We start from the raw sequence: 21,981 nt of genomic DNA on the forward strand, positions 1-21,981 counted from the left end.
TATTCATTTTATTTTATGTTAAATAGCTTTTAGCTTTTTTTTCTAGTCTGCCATCACTGATTTGGCGCTGCCAACAATTTGGAGCAGCCCTGGTCGTCTGACCCAGCAACGGAATGTCGGCACAAAAGAGAAGCCGCAATAACATTTAATCACAATTAAATTAATGAAAATTAGGCAGAAACAGTAACCGAAATTAACTAAACATTCCGCAATGCCACAGCAGAGACGCAAGGTAGCCTTCAGTGGCAAGAAGAAGAAGGATCAGATGTTGCAAAAACGCAACACAAAAGGTACGCCCCCCGCCCCGTCCGCTGGGAGAAAGAAAAGAAAAGAAATCAAAAATCCCACGAACCAACACCAACAATTGTCATTTTGCCGGCAGGTCCGCCCAAGTATTTACGCAGTGCCCAGGAGTCCTACGAGGACAGCGATGTGCCCGAAACAACGCGCAAGCTCATGGAGCAGCCCTTCGCTCGCGGTGGCAATCGCAACAAGAATGTAAATCGTTACAATTTGCAGTTCTACCAGGAGGGCAAGAAGGAACTGGAGCAGCTAAAGCTGGAGGGTTTCAAGCCACTGCAAGCGCTCAGTCCGATAGAGCGCGAAATCGATGAGCGTTACTTTGCCGGCTGTGATTTTCCCGTGCGTCCGCCCTGGAGTTTGTCAAGCACCAAAGAACAGCTGGACCGCTGTGAGAACCGTTACTTTAAGGTAGGTCATGGCTCGGGGCATGTGTAACTGTGTTAATTGTGCAACTCTCTCTGTCCCCTCCCCAAGGACTATGTGGATGAGCTGCAAAAGAAGCAACGCAGCGGCGACTCCAAGGAACTTTCGCTGTTCGAGTTGAACCTCGAGACGTGGCGTCAGCTGTGGCGTGTGCTGGAATTCTCGGACATATTACTCATCATTGTGGATGTGCGCTATGCCACGCTGATGTTTCCACCCTCCCTGTACGACTACATCATCAAGACACTCAAGAAGCATGCCATTGTGGTGTTCAATAAGGTGGATCTGGTCGAGCCGCAGGTGGTTGTCGCCTGGCGTGCGTACTTCCAGGAGCGCTATCCCCAGCTGCCGGTCGTGATGTTTGCCTCGTTCTTGCCACGCTCACGCAAGGGCTGCCAGCGTGGCCCACAGGCACACAAACGCAGCATGGAGGGCGTGTACAACATTTATCGCGAGTGCCAGCGGTATGTGCAGTCCGAGGTGGATCTGTCCGCGTGGGAGCAAAAGATACGCGAGGATATGCGCAGCGACCAGCTGGACATACTGGAGGATGTCGCTGCCGCTGTGGAGGGGGAGCTAAAGATCAGCAGCAGCATCGACACCACGCCCCACGAGCATGTCAAATATCACAGTGGCGTCCTCACCATCGGCTGCATTGGCTTCCCCAACGTGGGCAAGTCCTCGCTGATTAATGCCCTCAAAGGACGCAAAGTGGTCAGCGTCAGTCGCACGCCCGGACACACCAAACACTTTCAGACCATCTTTCTGACGCCACTCGTGCGGCTGTGCGACTGCCCGGGTCTAGTCTTTCCCTCGACAACGCCAAAGTGCCTGCAAGTGCTGCTCGGCAGCTTTCCCATCTCCCAGCTGGCGGTGCCCTATCGCGCGCTGAAGTTCCTCGGCGAGCATGTGAATCTGCCGCAGCTGCTGCGCCTGCAGCTGCCCGAGGACTATGACGAGTGGTCGGCGGTGGCCATTTCCGATGCGTGGGCCTACAAGCGCGGCTTTCTCACCGCCAAAGCGGCTCGCCCGGATCGCTATCGTGCGGCCAATCACATTCTGCGCATGTGCCTGGCCGGACAGCAGCAGCTGGTGCTGCAGTTCTATCCCCCAGGCTACGATGCGCGCCGCGAGCACTGGCTGCAGCATGCCGATGTGCCGGAGGTGAAGAAGTACCAACAAGTGGAGCTGCAGGATGAGCCAGAGAGCGAGACCAATGGCGACACGTCCTCCGTGTGCTCCGACAGTGAGTTGGCTGCTGGCATACCTAGTTCCTCTTTCAATCCTTTATTTTCCAGCTGCTGACAGCGAGGATGAGGACGAGGACAGCTCGAATGATGAGACCAATGCGGATGAAGACTCTTGCGCCATCGAGGAGGATGATGCTCCGCGTTCGCGTAATGTTTTTGCGCTGCTTGAAGACGAATAAGAATTATCACTGGATAGACTCACACACACATAATTTATTTTTCGATCATGCATAGCTCTATATTTTTCTGGTAATATACCAAATCGACTATACAACAAACAAAAAAAACAATAAATTGGCATTCAATTATGCTAAAGAGCCTCTCGGCCTGCGTGTGCCTCTTGCCACGTTCATATATCATCAATTTCATCGGAAGAAAATGAATCATTATCCAGTTTTTCATCCAAAGAAAGCAGCAACTCGATGGCTCTGCAAAAGGAAACGGAATTTGCATTAAAAAGCTGCCAAGAAAAAGGTTTTTTCCAAGCCAAAGACTAAAAAGCTAACAAGATGTTGCATTGGGAACTCATTTCATTGAAGTTTTGAAGAATTATAAATTCATGCACAAGTCATGTATTTTGTTTTTTTTTAAACTTGAACCTTTGTCATTGAATTTGGGTACAGACTCAGCTGCCCGAAGCCAAAAAGGTTTCAAAAGTAAAGGGATAGCCCCGTGCCCAATGCTGCCTCATGCCACATCCTGTTACTTTTATAGTCTAAGATCTATGCCCTTACTTAATCAACTGCTTCTCTTCGCCATGCTCCTCTATGGGTGCAGGGCACAACGCCTTTTTGAGCAGCAATCTGCCCAGATGTGTGCGCAGCTCCAGCACCACTTTGGCAGTCTCTGGATTGCATTTAAAGCTGTAAAGAAAACCACATTAAAGCTGGAACTTTAAACATTATGGAGCTGCACTCACTAGTATGTATTGGCCACGCATAGATACGGCACTCTGTCGGCAACGCCCGCCTCCACGCCATCGCCGAATATAATGAGTGCCATGGGAAAGACCATTGTGGAATCGAGCAGATACAACGATGAGGATTTCTGTCGCTGATAATACACAAAGTAATCCGAATCGAAGCTGCTTTCGCCGCTGTTCACAGAGGACGGATGGAAATTGACACGCTTGCCATCATCCGTGGACATGTTGTGGACAGCGCGCACGGAATTTTTGATGCGACGCGCTTTGCTGTGGGTTGAGATAGGAGAAATGAATGGAAAAAGTAACGATTTATGACTCAAATTTCTAACTAATTTGAGTCCATAAGAGAGTGCTTTTTAGGAGCATTTGCGAGCGTTTAAGAACCCCAACCTTACCGCAAGTAAGCCATATTGGGATAGAGACCCGCTCCAATGATTGCCCGCAGCAATGGAATCTTCTCCGAATTAATATTGGATGACTTATCCAGCAAGCCAGGAGAGCTGAGGAATCTACAAAGAACAGAGGATGAGCATAAATATTTAAGCGCATAATTAACACTCTAAAACCCACTTGTAATTGCACAGCAACTCAGCAAATTGATGCTTCATGCGCTCCAGCTGCTGCAGCGTCATGTAGCCGAGATAATTTGTGTAGCAAAAGTTTCTATCGCCACTGCGACCGCTCTTGCGATAAGCACAAATGGTATTGTGCACCATGAGGTGATCGCTGCGTACGTTGTGCGCCATGCGCCGCTTGACCTGATCCACGCGACTCTCCTGGCCGAGGGGCGTGTAAAAAGGCGACTTGTAGGAGAGCGCCGCCGCTGCGGAGGTAATGGGATCCAGGCAACAAAAGAGCGCCGACATGAGCATCATTTTGCCCATTTGCGGATCCACAGGAAGCTTGGCCAGATGCACGCCGAGGGGTGTCAGAATGCCAGCCTTGTCCAGCGCACCAATGCTGAAAAAATTAATTAAGTTTTATGTGCTTTTGCCAGGAAATTCATTGACTCACCGCATGAGCAGCAGCACACCATTTTTGATGGCCTCCTGTTCGGGCGCACTGATGAGTGTGCCGAGAAAGTCATAAGGATTATCAATGTGCAGCAATTTGAGACTCAAAATGATGGACTCCAGCTTGGAGCGTAGTATGTCCGGTGTGGGTATGTCCTCCATGCGCTCCTCCCTCGCGCGTGTAAACAAATTGTAGCAAATGCCGGGACGCACGCGTCCTGCACGTCCCTTGCGCTGCTGCGTGTTTGCCTTGCTCACCCACACCTCATCGAGGCTTTGAATGTTGCTGGCTATGTCATAGTTGCTGGCCTTGGTGCGGCCCGAGTTGATGACATAAACGACATCGTCAATGGTCACCGATGTCTCCGCTATGATGGTGGACATGATGACCTTGCGCTTGCCCGCGGGCGGGCGTCGAAACACGGCCTGCTGCTCCACCGAGGGCATCAGCGAGTGCAGCGGATAGAGCACGAGACTGTGACGCCAGCGTTGACCTTTGACCGAGCCTTGGGGGTTTTCGAGTGCCTTGTTCAGCTTCGAGATCTTGTCAAAGCCGGGCAGAAAGACCAAAATGGCACCCTCTGGCTCGTGCTCGCAGATGTAGTACACGAGATCTGCTATGAAATCAATGTCCTCACAGCCCTCCGACTCGGGCAGACGCAGTTGGTCGAGCACCCGGCGGTCGTACATGTGACGCACGCGACGCACATAAGGCAGAATCATGGCCTCGTGTTCCATTACGCTCTCCCTGCGATCCTGCTTGGGTTTCCGGTTGGAGCCACGCGAACTGTTGTCGAACTGGTAGTTGGTGAGCGAGAGCACATCCTCCAGGTAGAGCATGCGCACGGGAAACATGACACCTTCGATGCGAAACATGGGACAGTTCTCGAAGTAATCGCAGAAATCTTGCTCCCGCACGGTGGCACTCATCAGGATCACCTTCAGGTTGGGCCTGTGGGGCAGTATCACCTTCAGCAGACCCATCAGCATGTCTGTCTCCACGCTGCGCTCGTGTATCTCGTCCAGGATGAGCACACTGAGGCTGTGCATCAGCGGATCGGACTGCAGCTGCTGCAGCAGCACGCCCGTGGTGCAGTACGTAATGGAGGCACGATCACGCGGCTTGCGACTCTCCAGGCGTATCTGATAGCCCACGGACTGGCCGAGACTCTCGCCACGCTCGTAGCTGACACGTTCGGCTATCGTGATGGCGGAAATGCGACGCGGCTGGGTGCACACAATGCGACAGTCGGAACCACGGCCCTGGACAATGCTGTGGTCGAGCAGCAGTTGCGGCACTTGTGTCGTCTTGCCACAGCCGGTGCTGCCAACGATCAGTATCACTTGATGCTGCTGGACGGTGCGTATTATCTCCTCGGCATGCGCCATGGCCGGCAGCTGCTCACGTGCCTGCAGACGCTCCCTCAGATTGGGTGCCTGCAGTCGCTCCCGGTGCTGCTCCATCAATTTGGTATCCAAGTTTTGGTTTATGTAGTTAAGCGTGGAGTTCTGCTGCTTCTTCTCGGCAATGAATTGGTGGAAATTGACGCTCAGCAAGTGACGGAATTGCAGCTCGAATTGTTCATCCACATTCGTGGGGGATTTCCTCGGCGTCTTGTTGAAGTCCTGCATGAACTTTTTGACCTGCTCCAGCACGCCGCCGGGCACCTTGACACCGCAGCCCATCCTTATTTTGGGCACCTCGGGCTCGGGATTTCCCCCATTCTTGTTCTGCTTCCCGCGCTCCTTGGCGCGCTGGCGACCCTGGTCGCGGTAGTACATGCCAATTGCCTTGCCCTTCAGCCCGGGCGGACGGTTGCCCTTGCGGGCATAGTTGTCGGAATCGCGTTCGCGATCCATTTTAAGAGTGTTAATTTAATTTTAATTTAACAAATCAAAGCGAACAACATTTCCAACAACATGACAATCAAATACCCTGAACTTGCCGGTTTTTTCTTGTTTAGCGAATGCGGTAGCACTAAAATACCAGCGAAGCTCAAAACAGGTCAATTTTGAATATTGGATGAACTAAAAATTTATTTTTATTTGTATAAATTCGAATTTAATCTCATAATCTTTGAAAAAAGTTCATTACATTTTGAATTGGAAGTAAAGTATCTCGAATAAGTAGAAAATAGCTAGATTTCTGGCTATATCTTCTGCTTAGTATATTTTTAAAACGACACGGACTATTTTGGTATATCTCTCATCATCAGACGGCATATTTCACAAATAAACCCACGGTCACACTACGAACAACGCGCTGAGTGGAACGCGCTTGCATTTTTATGAATTTTTGCGCATAACCAGATACTAAAGGCCAACAAATTACGTGTTAAGTTGTTTATACCGATACGCCAAGTTTGTGTTTGATTGTACGGCACAGCACGGAGCAGCCAACAGTTGGTTGTATATTTCATGTGTCAGCCAAGGCGAGACAGCAACAAGTGGTGGCCTAGCGATCATCAAAGTAAAAGCCAGCAATAAAAAGAAAAGTAAGCAAAGCAAAAGGAAATCCCCACTTGGCATACACCAAATATTTTGGGTGTACAACAAGTTGGCTAGTAATTACCACGCAAAAGTGTGTTTTTTGTGTTTGAAGCGGTTTGCGCAGCTCAGCTCAGCTTAGCGCAAGCGTCAACGTCGGCGTCGACGCGTATAAAACAAACAGAAAGCAGGCAGAAGCCGTTTGATTGTGGCTGTGTGTGTGTTTGTGTGTGCGTTGGTGTGTTTATGTGTGTGTCTGCGCCAAGCCATTATTTTTCTGTCTTATGACGTAAACCTCCGAAAAAATCAAAAGTGAGCAGCAGGCGACACAGATATATAATACATATATATAACGAAGGTGAGCGCATATTTGAATTCTCAGTTTGTAAACTCTTATTTGAACTGGCTCTTTCTTGGAATTTCCAGGCAACGCCAGGCCCGTTCTGGAATGGCAAAGGCTCATTTTCTCGTGCGCTAGGGCTTGTTTACATTTCGTCTAATTGTAGGGTATGACAGGATATGACTAGTTTGATGGTGATTTTGTTGTTTGATCAAAAGGTGGGTCGATGCTCGTGTGTTTCTCTGCCATTCTGCCTCTCTATGCTTCACTGCCTTATGCTGTGTGTAAGTCGTAGCCGGCAGATCGGATACATGTAGTCACCATAGCAACTGTTAACCATAGCAAGGGTATCAAAAGCAGCGGCTTTCTTGTAGTTTTAGTTTTGTGGTTGCTGCAGCGGCCTCCGAACTATTCACACACATACACAACCACCACTGCAGAAAGTGCAACCGTGTAAACAAAATAGAGAAAGAGATTCCACAGACGCAACACCAACCTTACCCCCTCTCTCGACAGGGCAAAAGGCAATTGCAACAGCCGACCGGCTCGGTAAAATTCTGAAGTAAAAGAAATCTTGTTGAAAGCATTTCCTCCACACATGCTTAGACATGAAAAGAAATTGTGCTTTGCTTTGCTTTGCGTTGCCCTGGTATGAACTTGTCGCTCCACTCTGAGCTCTGTGCCACTCGACGTGGACGCTCTCGAGTGCTGTCTTGTTGTCTTCCCACACTCTCTCACACGCACACACAGCGACACTTTGTCAAGCAAATCATTCACATTGGCATTAAATGTGATTTCTGCTTGACAATTGTGAATGATTTGCGTACGTTTTGCACGCCCATAAAACGGAGTCAACAGGAATAGAATGGAAGACTGGAACGAAGAGCGAACTGGAAGACGGGAATCGAAGCTGTTGCGTTGCCAACTTCTAATCATAATCATTATACCTCCGATTGACAAGGGTATAAAAAGTAGAATCCGCAAAACCTGTTGCTCGTCTGCCTTTTTCTGCTACATCGACATACTTCGACTGCTGCGGCAAACTCCGCTGCCGATGATGTGATTCCATTAGTGATTCATTAGATGGATGCGTTGTCTAAGCGTTCTCCGTTCCCAGGCGATCCTCGCGAATGGAGGCCACTTCAAATCTTAACGGCTTGCATTTTGTTCTCTAACCACATGATTCACACAATAACCAATACGGACACACACACGCACGCAAAACAGCTATAAACATTCATTTTTACCTCTCTCTCGCGGACAGACAGACTGCTTGGCCTCTCTCTCTCTCCCTCTCTCGCAAAACAGTGTGTACCCTGTGCTCTTAAGAGAAAAGATTACATTGGCTTGGAGAAGATTTAGTGTTTTGTTAAGAGATTTGAGATAAATTCCAATGATGATTTACAGGAAAATCTTTTACTCTAATTTCTAACATCTTGCCGTGCCTATTCACATCTTTTAAATCACTTTTGCGTCATCCTTTACTAATGCATAAATAAAGTAAAGGGTATCCCATAGTTGAAATTTGAATCCCACTTGTTGAAATTTCCTATTTTGGTTCGACACGATTATCGTTCATCACATCACTTTGTAAAATTAGATTGCGCGATTATTAATGCATGTATTTATCTAATTGCTTTGGTTTATTTTCGAGTTTGTGTTTTGTTTATGTTTTTAATCAACCGTTTTCACGCTTCGTGTATGAGCCACTGAAAAGCATGTGCTCTCTGGTCCCACATCCTCCCGCTCATTATTTACATGCTAATTGAAAATTCCACACTGAGCTGCGAGATGGAGGATGAGGTGGTGGTCTTGGGGGGTTGCTCTGCCTCCCCTCATCAATTGTAAATAAACCACAAGCTGATAATGACTTCCCATTCCCTGCCTCCACGTACCACCATCGACACATCACCCATTCCATCATCGATTGCATTCGTCAGACAAAAGCCATCATCAATCGGTTTCTGCAGCTCGACAAATTCAGTTCTCTCTGTCTCTGCGCTTTAACTGTAAACAAAGAACAGCTGTTGGGAGCTGCGCATGTCCCAAAACCACTAAAAAAATCCATTTGTCGGCAAAATGCGTCTCAAGAAGCTCGGGTCTGCTTACGTTGTTTTTTCCTTACCAAAATTAAATATTAATTGGATTACCATTTAATAATTCTAGAATGTCTCGGCATGAGAAGTCAAAGTCCACAGGCGGTGGCTTACTGGAGAGCCTGTTCGGACGACCATCCAAATCGAAAGGCAATAGCTTCAACAGCGGCACTCTGACTCACGGCGGTCGACCCACCTCGCTGGAAAATGACGGCGTGCTGGGTGGCGTCGAAGATGTGGAGCATTACATACAGGAGCTTAGCGAGGCTCAAGTGGATGCACAGTTCTTGGAAATCATCGAGGATATGAATATACCCAAGGACAAACGGGAACCGCTGCTGGCCAAGTCCAAGGAGGAGCGTCAAAAGATGATACTCTGGCATCTAAAAGGTAAATCGACTTTTCATTTCAACCTTTCCTTTCTCTTTTGAACTTTTCTCTTGTGTTCTGTGTGTATTTCTGACTTTATTGCATTCCATTCAGATAAGATTACCCAAAGACCTAGTGGTAACGGTAACTACGGTGGGGTATACGGGTGTACGTGTGGTTATCAGAGTGCGTGTTTGTATGCACTGTGTCTGAATTCTCGTGAAATTTCTCTGTTGTCTGTCCCTCTGTTTGTTTCTCCTTTGTTTTATTTGCCAATTTGTTTCGTACTTGTCTCCAGTTTTATTTCTTTTTTTATACAAGATATCACCGCTATTTAGAGGTTTTATGATGAATATGATGTCAACGATCTGTTAGCAAGTAATGCATGGGCAGTATTGGAAATGTTGCACATTATTTCTATATACAAAATATTCGCACAATTTTAAAAATATCTTGCTAAAAGTTGGCACAGATTAGCGTTACTGATGAAGGCAGTATATATGTAGGATAGATGTGCTAGAATCGTAGCAATATATCATAGACTTATATATCTAGCCATAGAGAGTTGAGCAGCAATCATGCACACGATATTTATATTGTTTTTGAATTCTTGGACATTCTCTTTTGTACTTTTCGCGTGTGCATCGGATGTCCTAGTCTAAATCTCGAAGCAATGAGAGATAACTCTCATAGAGCATCTTAAAGTTGAATTCCATCCACTAGTTTTTCCTCTAATTTGTTATCTATTTTCTTTTCTATTTCCACTTTTAAACATTTCCACTTCTGCCATTTCCTTCATCAGCTTTTCCCAGTCTTTCCATAAGCCAGCACAATTATGTTATGAACCACAAGCAATTACCACTGTAACGAGCTCTCTTTGCGTATCTTGAAAATATGTTCTCAATGCCAACATTAACTGAAGAATCTACTCGACTCGACTCGTCTCGCTCCAGTTAATTGCCCCTGTGCCCATGGCCCATGGTCCATGGTCCATTATCAGGTTAGGAGTCGCAAAGTAAATGCTCTCGACGCCATCAAAAGTTTCTCTCTCTCTCTCTCTCTCTGTCTTATCGTTTGTAACGGGTTACTTGTGCGTTAACCTTGACTGAACTGTACATAGCCGTACTTCTTTTGCTCATTCGTTCTCTTTCTTTTTATCAAATATTATAATACATTGTATATAATCGTACGTTTTATTCTCGTACAAGTACAAGCAACTGCGTGACATTAACTCATATGGAAATATAAATATTTTGAGTATACAAAGACATTGAAAATTGAATTTTGAAACCATGCATATTATACAATTTTAATTACGTCAAGTGTCAGCGCGTGAACAGCAGTGTGCTTGTGGTTGTGCTCTCCACGAGCAAGTGCATCCAAAATAGTGGGAGACCAAGAGAGAGAGAGAGAGAGAGAGACCAGAGCAAGGTAGAACTCGCATGTGAGAGAAAGCTTTGCGCTCTTATTTGCTCTCTGCATTTACACACGGTACATGTGCAGTGGTAGGGTATATTTCATTCACTTTTGTGCGTGTTACTGGTTGGCAGTAAGCGTCTAAAATTATTTGATTTGCTTTGCGCCACCACTTCCGCTTCCGAAGATACCGAAGAATGATACCCTCAGCTATTTACCACTCTCAAATTTACAAATTTTTCTTTTAACTTCTCCCAAATTAAGATTACAGGGCATCAGATAGTCGATAAAAGCCACCCATAGAACTTTCCCTTCATAAGAGTGCAAAAATACTCGTAAATAAAAGCGTTAAATACAATTTATGACAAAATCGGCTGAAAATAAATAATGATGATGTTGCCAATAAGCAAACCCACCTGACTGGAGGTTGAGCTGAGTGCGGATTGGGTGCTGGGGGGTGTGAGTGTGGTCCAGCCTGCTTGCGGGAATATTCAAGTAAACAATAAATAAACCGAATATAAAGTAAACATTTGCATTATGGGTCGTGTTTATTGTGGCAGAACCAAACCCCCCGCCACGTACTGGCAACTGCCACCTGCTGCTGCCTCTTGCTCTGCCACTTGTTTGCGAAATGAACTGAAAGCTTAAACAACGGTTTGACTGCTGGCCAACAAACAGCTGAAATCCGTTCATTAGCACGCTTCGTTTGGCTCTTACAGAGTTAATTAATAAAACAGTTAGTGTACGAGCAGCACAGTACCCGCGCACTTTGAGGCCTCTCCGATGGCTACTTGTATCCATATCGGGAGTGTTTGCCATGGGGGAGGGCCAATTTGAATGTTTTTTCGATTGCATATGAAGCGGAGTGATTGGAGTGGGTGTGGTGTGGTGTATGGGGGAAGGTTCCCCCACTTCAAGGCTAATTTTAATCGATTTTATTTCGAGGTTTCCCTTTTGCTAACAAGAGTTTTGCGATAAAGTTATACAGTGGAACTACGTCTAAGGCGGAGGCTTTTTTTCACGTACTACAGTGTTCTACACATTGAATAATTTTGTGTTTTAGAGAGTGACTTATGCGTAGAATGCTAAGAACATAATCATCTACGCCTTTCCATTATTATTTTCTGGGTATAAACTTTATACTATACAGCAGCGGATGTGACAAATACTACAGGAATCTAGCTAGTTCAACATTTTAAATGTGTTTTCATATGGAAAAACTATAAAATAGTTGCAGCTAAATGGTACAAAGCTTTACATTTGTTGTTAGAATCAATTGAAATGATTGTGTTAATCAGAAGCTCTGCAATGATGATTTTCATTTGGAATTTTGTGAATATTTTACGAGCCATAAAAAGAACCTGAACTTGGAGAACTCCAAGGTCAAATTAGGTAAATAAACTAATGTAAAAACAATAAATAAACGGAATATTACAAGAGCTAGAGAAGAGCCCAGAAATAATTTCATGTCTCTGTGGATTATTCTTCCACAACGGACGCCAGCAAGCTGCACAAGCGAAAAGAGAACACAAACACAATACTTCGGGTAGAATGCTAAAACAAAATGCATGCCGTGTGCTAGACTCAGAGTATTGCTAATATCTAAGTATTGTTTAACAATTTGTAGTGGTTCTTATTATCTAGCTTCCACTTTAGTCGCGCAGAATTGTGTTAAAAAAAGTATGTCGCATGCACTAGAGGGGGGCCCAAAAGATAAAGTCGAATGAATCACCATCAGATATGGGTAGAACCACCAACAAAACTTAGCGGTAGAACCCACTGATTATGGGAATATGCACACAAATTTACTGCGGGAACGCCGCACCCTAGAGGTTTTTATACCCGGTACTCGAAGAGTAAATAGGGTATATTGTATTTGTGCACATAACGGTTGTATGTAACGCACAGAAGGAAACGTTTCCGACCCCATAAAGTATATATATTCTTGATCAGCATCAATAGCCGAGTCTCTGTCTGTCTGTCTGTCTGTCCGTCTGTCCGTCCTGATGAGCGCCTAGTACTCAGAGACTATAAGAGCTAGAGCCACAAAATTTTGCATCCAGACTTCTGTATGCTCACACTGTTACAAGTGTATTTCAAAAATGAGCCACGCCCCCTTCCGCCTCCGCAAAAGGGCGAAAACCTCCCAAATCTACAATTTTGAAGATAGCAGAAAACTAAAAACGCCATTCCGTAGGGAATGACCATATCTATCAGATCACCAAATTGGGATACGATTGGATCATTATTATAGCCACAATGAAGAAATTAATTTGCAGTAGCCAAACCCACCCCGTCCCGCAGCATTCACAATCTGCTTCGCGCTGTTTATGGCCTGGCCCCTGACACGTCACTGCCTCTGCCTCTGCCGCTGCCTCTGCCGCTTCCTCTGCCGCTGACTCTGCCGCGACTCTGCAGTGTGTGTCTATAGGGGAGGGTGGCGAGCTAAAGGAGCGTGTTGGCGTGAGTAGTGTTGTTGATGTAGATGACAGATGAAGAAAAAATGTAAAATTGGACAAATAACCGCTAAAGTGCAGATGTAGTACTGAGTGCCGGGTATAAAAGTTGTGACGCGTAAGAAGCGTCTCACACGTCCCTTCTCGTTTCAATCTATTTAAATGTAAACTTAAACCAAGCTAAAATTTAATTTTAAATGTTTTTTTCAACACAAACGAACTGCTCCACCAATGCACCTGTTGTATCCATGAGTTATCATATTATATTCTTATCAAAAAAGTAATGATTCGGCAAAAATTGTGTGTGAAAGGTGTGCTAGTATGAGGTCATTCGATTAATCATCCATTGCGTGTTAATGGGATTTAATTCGTACCATTATTTGATAAGATATGCAGCCCACTCGTAACCTTTTTTAAAGCCCCACTAATGCAATATTCTCTGCATCTCTTGTATCTTCTTTCAACCAGGCAAAAACTCACTGGAGCGGAATACGCACTCGCGCTTCGAGAAGCCCATCGACTATGTGGAATATCTGCAGAATGGCGAACACAGCGAGCACAAGGTCTACCAGTGCGTGGAATCGCTGCGCGTGGCCCTCACCAGCAATCCCATTTCGTGGATCAAGGAGTTCGGGGAGGCGGGCATCGGACAGATTGAACAGCTGCTGTCGAGAGCCAAGAAGGATCGCACCTACGATCGCATCGAGTTCGAGGCGATACGATGCCTCAAGGCGATCATGAACAACACGTGGGGCCTCAATGTGGTGCTGGTGCCGGATCAGCATAGCGTGGTGCTGCTGTTGGCACAGTCGCTGGATCCCCGCAAGCCGCAGACCATGTGCGAGGCACTCAAGCTACTCGCATCCTTTTGCATTGTCTACGAGCGCAATGGCTACGAGAAAGTGCTCCGAGCCATCACCACAATAGCGGCGACATCGTACAAGTCCAGCGAACGCTTTCGACCGATTGTGGATGCTCTCTTTGCCTCGGACAAACAGGATCCCAAGCGAGAGCTGGCCTGCCACAGCCTGATCTTTATCAATACGCTGACAAATACGCCCACGGATCTGAATTTCCGCCTGCACTTGAGGTGTGAGATTATGCGCATGGGGCTGTACGATCGTTTGGATGAGTTCAAGAAGATCGTGGAGACGAGCAACAATGAGGCGTTGCAGCAGCACTTTAAGATCTTCAACGAGATACGCGAGGATGACTTTGAGGAGTTTGTGCAGCGCTTCGATAATGTCACCTTCAACATGGACGATGCTCAGGATTGTTTCGATGTGCTCAAGAACCTCATCACGGACACAAACTCCGAGCCGTATTTCCTCTCCATTCTGCAGCATTTGCTGTACATTCGCGACGACTTTTACTTCCGACCTGCGTACTATCAGTTGATTGAGGAATGCATCTCACAGATTGTCTTCCACAAGGGCTACTGCGACCCGAACTTTGCCAATCGCGACTTTAACATTGACACCTCGCTCCTGCTGGACGATATTGTGGAGAAGGCCAAGGCCAAGGAGTCGAAGCGTTCGGAGGAGTACGAGAAGAAAATCGAGGAGCTGGAGAGCGCCAAGCAGGAGGCGGAGGCCAAGGCCGCGCATCTCGAGGAGAAGGTCAAGCTGATGGAGGCGAATGGTGTGGCTGCTCCGTCGCCCAATAAGCTGCCAAAGGTGAACATACCCATGGCACCGCCACCACCGGGCGGAGCAGGCGCACCACCACCGCCGCCGCCACCCATGCCGGGACAAGCGGGTGGCCCGCCGCCACCACCGCCCATGCCTGGCATGGGTGGACCTCGCCCGCCACCACCTCCGCCTATGCCAGGCATGGGTGGTGGTCCACCTCCACCACCCATGATGCCTGGCATGATGCGTCCAGGAGGTCCACCGCCGCCACCCATGATGATGGGGCCCATGGTGCCCGTGCTGCCGCATGGCCTGAAGCCCAAAAAGAAGTGGGACGTGAAGAACCCGATGAAGCGCGCCAATTGGAAGGCCATTGTGCCCGCCAAGATGTCCGAGAAGGCATTCTGGGTCAAGTGCCAGGAGGATAAGCTGGCACAAGATGATTTCCTGGCCGAACTGGCCATGAAATTCTCCTCAAAGCCGGTGAAAAAGGAGCAAAAGGATGCGGTGGACAAGCCAACAACGTTGACCAAAAAGACGGTCGATCTGCGCGTGCTCGACTCAAAGTCTGCGCAGAATTTGGCTATACTTTTGGGTGGCTCCCTCAAGCATTTGTCCTATGAGCAGATTAAGATTTGTTTGCTGCGCTGCGATACGGCAATACTTTCGTCAAATATTCTGCAGCAATTGATACAATATTTGCCGCCGCCAGAGCAGCTCAAGCGTTTGCAGGAGATCAAGACAAAGGGTGAACCACTGCCGGCCATTGAACAGTTTGCAGCGACAATAGGTGAGGGGAAACACTTCAGAAAAGAGGACACAACTTACATTTTTTATCCCTCTTTCAGGTGAAATCAAACGCCTGTCGCCGCGCCTGCACAATCTCAACTTTAAGCTGACTTATGCGGACATGGTGACGGACATCAAGCCCGACATTGTGGCCGGCACCGCTGCCTGCGAGGAGATGCGCAATAGCAAAAAGTTCTCCAAAATATTGGAGCTCATACTGCTGCTGGGCAACTACATGAACTCGGGCTCCAAGAACGAGGCCGCCTTTGGCTTTGAGATCAGTTACCTGACGAAGCTAACCAACACCAAGGATGCGGATAACAAGCAGACGCTGCTCCATTATCTGGCTGATCTGGTGGAAAAGAAATTCCCCGATGCGCTCAACTTTTACAACGATTTGTCGCATGTGGATCGGGCGTCGCGTGTGAATATGGATGCCATACAGAAGGCAATGCGGCAAATGAATTCAGCGGTCAAGAATCTGGAAACGGATTTGCAGAACAACAAAGTGCCGCAATGCGATGATGATAAGTTCTGTGAGGTGATGGGTAAATTTGCCGAGGAATGCAGACAGCAAGTCGATGTGTTGGGTAGGTCTTGCATATACCCTCCTCTAGCTGCCGCAGCAATTATTGAACTTCTTTTCTTTACAGGCAAAATGCAACTGCAAATGGAGAAGCTATACAAAGACCTGAGCGAGTACTATGCCTTTGATCCCAGCAAATACACCATGGAGGAGTTCTTCGCGGACATCAAGACCTTCAAGGATGCCTTCAAGTCCGCCCACAACGATAATGTGCGCGCGCGCGAGGAGCTCGAGAAGAAGCAACGCATGCAGGAGGCACGCGAACAATCGGCGCGCGAGCAAATGGCGCGACAGCAGCAGAAGCGTGCGCTGGTCGATATGGATGCGGCGCAGGCCCAGGAGGGCGTCATGGACAGCCTGCTGGAGGCACTGCAAACGGGTTCGGCCTTTGGCCAGCGGAATAGACAGGCGCGCAGACAACGACCGGCGGGTGCCGAACGGCGGGCACAACTCAGTCGCAGTCGATCCCGGACGCGTGTGAATAATGGACAGCTAATGACCCGCGAGATGATATTGAATGAGGTGCTCGGTTCGGCGTAGTTTTCCCTACTCCACTTACTCCTGCTCCACCTCCCCCTGTACATATATAAATAGACATCTGTAGCGATCTAAGGGCCTAAGACATTAGCTATGTACATCTGTATCTGTATCCGTATATCCGTTTATTTGTGTACATATCAATTCGATTGGCATGTGTATCGGTTAGTTTTTTGGCTAAAGCAAAACAATTTGTACTGTAACAAAGCCGCAAAAGTACTAATTAAGCTGGGCGGTAGCTGCGCTCGTTGGTCTATGGCATTGCTGAAAGTCCTATCAAGTCACAAAATGGAAACATTTGTTCTACATTAAACTAAGGTCTTATGCTAGGTTTGATTATTTGATTATGATGAACTGAAATGTAAAGAAGTATTCCAAAAGCAAAAATTGTACTTATAGCTAACAGAGAGAATCTTAAATTGTTTTTTGAAATGTGATCTGGAAGGCGTGAAATGACCATTAACTATAATGAAAATAGTTCATTTTCTGCTTTAAAATGTATAAAACGAATCTAACACCTTTTTTAGGACTGTACTTTCATTACTTTTCAATCAAATGTACATTTTAAATTGTTTCCATAAATTATATTTCGTCTCTTTTATTCACACTTTATTATGGAATTTAAATAATATTGAAACAAATAACTTAAAGCTCTTAATTCCATTTAATTTACGTATTTTAGAGGCATATTTTGTGTAGTAAACTTTTGGCTTCCATATTTGTCAATCTATAAATGAAATTTAGTTTTAATTTTAATTTTGTACAGTTTTTCATTGTTAATTGCCTTTTATATCCGTTTTATATTCATTTTTTCTTTAAATATTACTATATTCGAATTAAAGTCAAAAGTCATTAATATTTAAACTAAAAAGCTTATAAAACCTGATTTAAAAATGAATTTTTAACTTAATCAAATTAAATGGACTGCCATATTAGCTACAAAGTCTGAATCCAGTCGAGGAATATTTAAAATGTATTTATTTTCTTTATTGAATCAGTTAGCTTCCGCATCACAAATGTTAACCTTGTATAAGACTGCATCCTAAAATTGTACACAACTTTCTTAAGAAATGTTATCCCGCCCAATCTAGTTCACAAAAATCAGCAATGCCTCCAATCAAAATCAAAATCAAAACCAACTTTGAGCTACCGCCAAAAAGACACTAAAAAAAAGAGAAAAATATATATTTTTTATACGCTTTTACCACTGAAACTGATTAATCGGTAAATGTTGCCTGTTCTTATGCTAGAAACTAAAAACAAAAACAAGTCGAGCGAAAACTATCAACTAACGATCTTTATTTTGTGGATCTTTATAAACTCGAGATTTCTCTGTTGTTCTTTTTGCTGTGCACTTCGTTTTCGTGGCACTCGATGTGAGATCTTTATATTTGAAGAGCTAAAATGAAATTCCTTTTTGTATTTAATTTGTTTTTAAGTGCAACTTTTTAAATCGTGTTTTTAACTTTTCGCGCTACACTTAACAATTTGTTGCTTTATACCTTACAAACAATATTTTTTTGTGACAATTGATAAACGTAGAAAACACATTTTGAAAAATTAAATAAAATAAAATAAATTATATTTTATCAAAATCAAAAATATGCAAAGAAGAATGTTGAATGTTTACTATTATCGCGGATATTCCCCATTTGAAATCTAAAAATATCTTTTGGGGTTTTCCTCGCCTTTCGTTCTTATTCGTTTTAATTTGTTTTATTAACAAAGATATTTTATCGCTAATGTCGCGGCACCCATAAAGCTCTATGGAGGTGCTGGAGGGTGCTACGATTACCTCGTACAACGCACAAAATGCACTTGCTCTGCGGCAGAGTGGGGAGCGGGTCTGGGACATGGGTTTGGTGCGGGGCCAATGGCCATAAAACTCTCCAAAACGTTAAACGAAACCGACAAACAGCAAAAATGCCGCACGACAAAGCCCATTCCAATCTGTCATCGTTCCTAGTCTGGCGACGGTAAATACGTTATACATATGTCCATACATACATATATTCGTTATAATATCTGCTGGGTTTAGCTCTTGCTTGCTGGTTGGCTCTGTGCATATCTCCAGACCTGATTGCCCCTCGAGTTTTTTATTTTGGAGTCTGCTTTATGGGCTTGGACATGGCGCTTGCTTTGCTTTCTTTATGGATTTATTAACATAATTGAAGAAAAATATATAAATATTTCTTTAGGAGTTCTTTACAATCTGTTTATGTCCTACCCTGGGACAGATGCTAATTTATGATGATTGGATAGAGATGCATTCGAGTGTTTTAGCGATCATGGATAAGGTTTTATTGGAGCTGGGATGAGTTCAGTGAGGATCGGTAGGAGGATGGATCAATGGATTGGTGGTGCATTTCAAAATATTGTTGATTCATAGAGAATTTATGTGGAAGAAGGATGCCTCGTTTTTGTGTGTTCAATTATGGATTGATGTTTTAATATTGTAAAGAATCTTTTGATTTAGAAACTATTAATTGGTGTCTAGAATGGCTTTAATAATACTAATGATTGCTTCCATTTATAACAGAAGAAACGTTTTAAAAGGCATCTTAGATATTTTACGAAAAAATGGATCAATCTTAGCTACTTTTTGTATATCTTTAGCTGACATTTGTTCCTCACTTCGAATATAATATAAGAGCATAAATTAGATAGAAAGAATACTAGGAAAATATTAATGAATGATCAATAAATCTGATGAATAGATCTCATAATCTACGATGGAATGGTTACCTAGTTTATTAACGTATCTTTGGTTAGATTCGTAGGAATATTAGGAGCAGAGAAGAAGAATTTCAGGAAATTTTGAAATTTCATGCGTATAAACGTATATAGACTCTGAATTATTTATTTTAGTACTGAAGTTTGAGATTTAGAGCCTGTGAAATTAACAAACACAATGAAAATGTAATCATGTTATTTATGTGAAAAAGGTTTCTAAATTTTTTTTAATGACATTTTTAAAGACTACTCAACTAGACACTCTGTAACTCACATATTGTACAATAAATTGATAAACTAATAAATATTTGCATGTAAATATAAGATCCAACTTCATCTTGAAGATCTTTGAACAACTTCAACTAGATTCATTCTATATGTGCATATTTTTACGGCAAAGGTTTACGTACCTCCCTTTTCGCATGAGCCTTTGTAAGCCCCTAATGACTTCCAGGTAACCTTCTTACCTTGTTACATGACTTGCCCGTGCCTGACCCAAGAACCCAGCCGAAATCGAGCTGCACCAGGCACCTACCCGGTTGCCCTGCCCACGCAGTAAATTCCTTCGAATTGTTGACGATTTGCGAAAAAAAAACGAAGCAAAAATCTGGGCTGTGGCTGCCTAATTGTTGTGTGAACTTTATGATCTCAGGCACGATCAGATGCGATGCCAACCCAACCCAGCCCCTCGATGTCTCGCTATAAGCCTTATTTGGTGTCCCCGAACCGTTGCGTTGGTGTCCTACTCCTGTTCTAGGTCGCGTTCGCGCAATCATAAAACGTTTGTTTTGTTACCCGTCCTTTGGCCCTTTCAATTGCTTTACAATGTTTTGTCTTACGGGCATTAAGGGGTTTTTTGTTTGCTCGAAACGAACCAGTTTGCTGGCAGATCACATCACATCACATCTCGCTCCTACGCCCAGCGTTAATAAGTGAATTTTAAGTACCTCCCTCGCGAGGCCAACGGCTGGCGATGGTCGATGGTTGTTGCTGCTGCTCCTGGTCCTGCTGCTGCTGCTCTTAACCATGTCCAGCTTTGCTGCCATTGTCACAGCTGTATTCATTTCTAATTATTTGACGCGACATTTGCAGTTTTATGATCGCAGGTCTAGAATGATCAATGAATGTATTTTTTGTAGCGATGCTTCTCGAATTTCTGGAATCGTGCGGGATTACTCAATCGGCGCGAGGTGAGGCTCATCTTTTCTGTCTTCTTGTTTTTGGGATTAGCGAGGGAGTTGACTTTTCTGAGGAATAGCAAACAAAGATTAGGGCTAAAACGGTAGATTCGGTGGTTTTTGTAACGGTTTTTCAAATCTTTTGTTTTGCGAGAAGTTCTGGTGTGGGTTCAAGTGAATGAATTGCGCTTTATGTTCAATTTACTTACTTAGAATGATCAAATTTAATGGGTTTGCTTTGAGCTAGATCATTGCGTATCTCAGCAAGGCTCTGTGAAACTGTGGAAGGTTCTAAAGTATCCCCAAAAATGACTAAAATTCGAATAGATCTTTCTTATAAATCTTTCTCCAGTGTAGTGGCAAGCTGAACCTTTCGTAGAACGTTGGAACTTGAGTTAAAGAATGTAGACTTGAGATATTATATAATGTAAGGCAGAATAAATCTATTCTACATCTCTAGTGCCTATTTCTCAGTTTAAAAATGAAAACTGTATGCCTCTTGGTAACCTTCAGAAGCTCCACAAAAGTCAAAACTGCGAGTTGCAGTTTATTTTCCTATATTTTTCGATAGCTTCTTATCGAAGCCCTTCAGTTCCATTCCACCTTAGCCTTCCCCAGTCAAGCACAATGATGGTGGCACCTTGTCAGTATCCTAACCGATGCATAGGCAGTTCTAAGACTATAACAATTACGAGGCAATTAGAGCTACAATCATACATATAATCGTAAACGACAATTGCTTGGCAAACAACAAATATCTGGACAATGGAGCCAAGTCCATATCAAATACGATAATACAATAGGTCTGTGCATATATGGAGTACTATATGCCTATAAAACTCTCAAAATCTGTATAGTGAAACATTGATTGGCACTTGGGGGAGTGGTAAAAGTGTAGGAAATTCCTACATACGAGACATTTGTTCAAGACAAATAAAACTACGCTGCAGCATAACCAGCGATGAGTTTGTGATCGTAGAAATATGATTTTATAGCCACTAATTGCATAATACAAGGCATGCAATTACTTATTTAGCCAACGGCAATTGCAATTAAAGTACAAATCGAATGCGGCTTGTAAAGTAAAAGGTAAAAAGGTGAGAAGAGAAGAGAAAACAAACCCCTTTTGGCTTACCTTACCTGCCTGCAGCAGCAAGGGGCGTGGCTACCTGCCAACACAGCCATCAGAGCGCGACAGAACGAGACAGCAGCTGCGGCCAAACATAAGCCATCTTGAATTTCGAATGCACAACGGAAACGAGGGTTAAAAAAAAACCAGCTTAAGGCAAAGCGCGTGTGAGCAAGCGAGACAACCAGTGTGTGTGTGTGTGTGTGTTTGTGGGTTGCTGCCTTCTGCTGGTAGTGGTGTGGGTACGACTGCCTTTCCATGGGGTTTTTTATCAGTTGAGTTGCGTTTACTTTGCTTTCCGAGTTCAGTACGTTTAACGT

At 44.7% G+C, this 21,981-nt stretch overlaps 3 protein-coding genes across 5 annotated transcripts; 2 read left to right on the top strand and 1 right to left on the bottom strand.

Annotated features, from left to right (window-relative positions):
* Window positions 1-91: 91 nt before the first annotated feature.
* LOC117900603 (guanine nucleotide-binding protein-like 1) lies at window positions 92-2,253 on the top strand. Its single transcript, XM_034811015.1, has 4 exons — window positions 92-290; window positions 383-711; window positions 778-1,972; window positions 2,025-2,253. Exons 1-4 carry the CDS (start codon window positions 212-214, stop codon window positions 2,153-2,155), a joined length of 1,734 nt encoding a protein of 577 aa, XP_034666906.1. The 5' UTR covers window positions 92-211; the 3' UTR covers window positions 2,156-2,253.
* On the bottom strand, window positions 2,199-5,851 carry LOC117900602 (ATP-dependent DNA/RNA helicase DHX36). The gene is made up of 6 exons (XM_034811014.1): window positions 3,916-5,851; window positions 3,472-3,861; window positions 3,297-3,410; window positions 2,896-3,168; window positions 2,711-2,839; window positions 2,199-2,404 (listed from the first exon to the last, which is right to left on the bottom strand). Exons 1-6 carry the CDS (start codon window positions 5,772-5,774, stop codon window positions 2,326-2,328), a joined length of 2,844 nt encoding a protein of 947 aa, XP_034666905.1. The 5' UTR covers window positions 5,775-5,851; the 3' UTR covers window positions 2,199-2,325.
* Window positions 5,852-6,148: 297 nt separating this feature from the next.
* On the top strand, window positions 6,149-17,458 carry LOC117900352 (protein diaphanous). 3 transcript variants are annotated; one of them, XM_034810699.1, is made up of 5 exons: window positions 6,149-6,759; window positions 8,908-9,227; window positions 13,547-15,499; window positions 15,558-16,088; window positions 16,152-17,457. In XM_034810699.1, exons 2-5 carry the CDS (start codon window positions 8,909-8,911, stop codon window positions 16,622-16,624), a joined length of 3,276 nt encoding a protein of 1,091 aa, XP_034666590.1. In that variant the 5' UTR covers window positions 6,149-6,759; window position 8,908; the 3' UTR covers window positions 16,625-17,457. The 3 variants fall into 3 exon arrangements, with proteins under 3 accessions (XP_034666590.1, XP_034666589.1, XP_034666588.1); XM_034810698.1 differs by having other exon boundaries at window positions 6,150-6,409; XM_034810697.1 differs by lacking the exon at window positions 6,149-6,759 and adding an exon at window positions 8,705-8,840 and having other exon boundaries at window positions 16,152-17,458.
* Window positions 17,459-21,981: the final 4,523 nt, after the last annotated feature.

This window comes from Drosophila subobscura, chromosome U (genome assembly GCF_008121235.1).
Source record: "Drosophila subobscura isolate 14011-0131.10 chromosome U, UCBerk_Dsub_1.0, whole genome shotgun sequence".
NCBI lineage: Eukaryota > Metazoa > Arthropoda > Insecta > Diptera > Drosophilidae > Drosophila > Drosophila subobscura.

Bases quoted from the DNA above. Each gene is read 5' to 3' on its own strand.
- LOC117900352 (XM_034810697.1), top strand. From the start codon at position 8,821: ATGCGTCTCAAGAAGCTCGG. The intron at 15,500-15,557 runs GTGAGGGGAAAC...TCCCTCTTTCAG, and splicing joins ACAGTTTGCAGCGACAATAG to GTGAAATCAAACGCCTGTCG. The intron at 16,089-16,151 runs GTAGGTCTTGCA...TTTTCTTTACAG, and splicing joins ACAGCAAGTCGATGTGTTGG to GCAAAATGCAACTGCAAATG.
- LOC117900603 (XM_034811015.1), top strand. From the start codon at position 212: ATGCCACAGCAGAGACGCAAGGTAGCCTTCAGTGGCAAGAAGAAGAAG. The intron at 291-382 runs GTACGCCCCCCG...TTTTGCCGGCAG, and splicing joins GCAAAAACGCAACACAAAAG to GTCCGCCCAAGTATTTACGC. The intron at 712-777 runs GTAGGTCATGGC...CCCCTCCCCAAG, and splicing joins GTGAGAACCGTTACTTTAAG to GACTATGTGGATGAGCTGCA.
- LOC117900602 (XM_034811014.1), bottom strand. From the start codon at position 5,774: ATGGATCGCGAACGCGATTCCGACAACTATGCCCGCAAGGGCAACCGT. The intron at 3,862-3,915 runs GTGAGTCAATGA...TAATTTTTTCAG, and splicing joins GGTGTGCTGCTGCTCATGCG to CATTGGTGCGCTGGACAAGG. The intron at 3,169-3,296 runs GTAAGGTTGGGG...CTCAACCCACAG, and splicing joins CCCAATATGGCTTACTTGCG to CAAAGCGCGTCGCATCAAAA.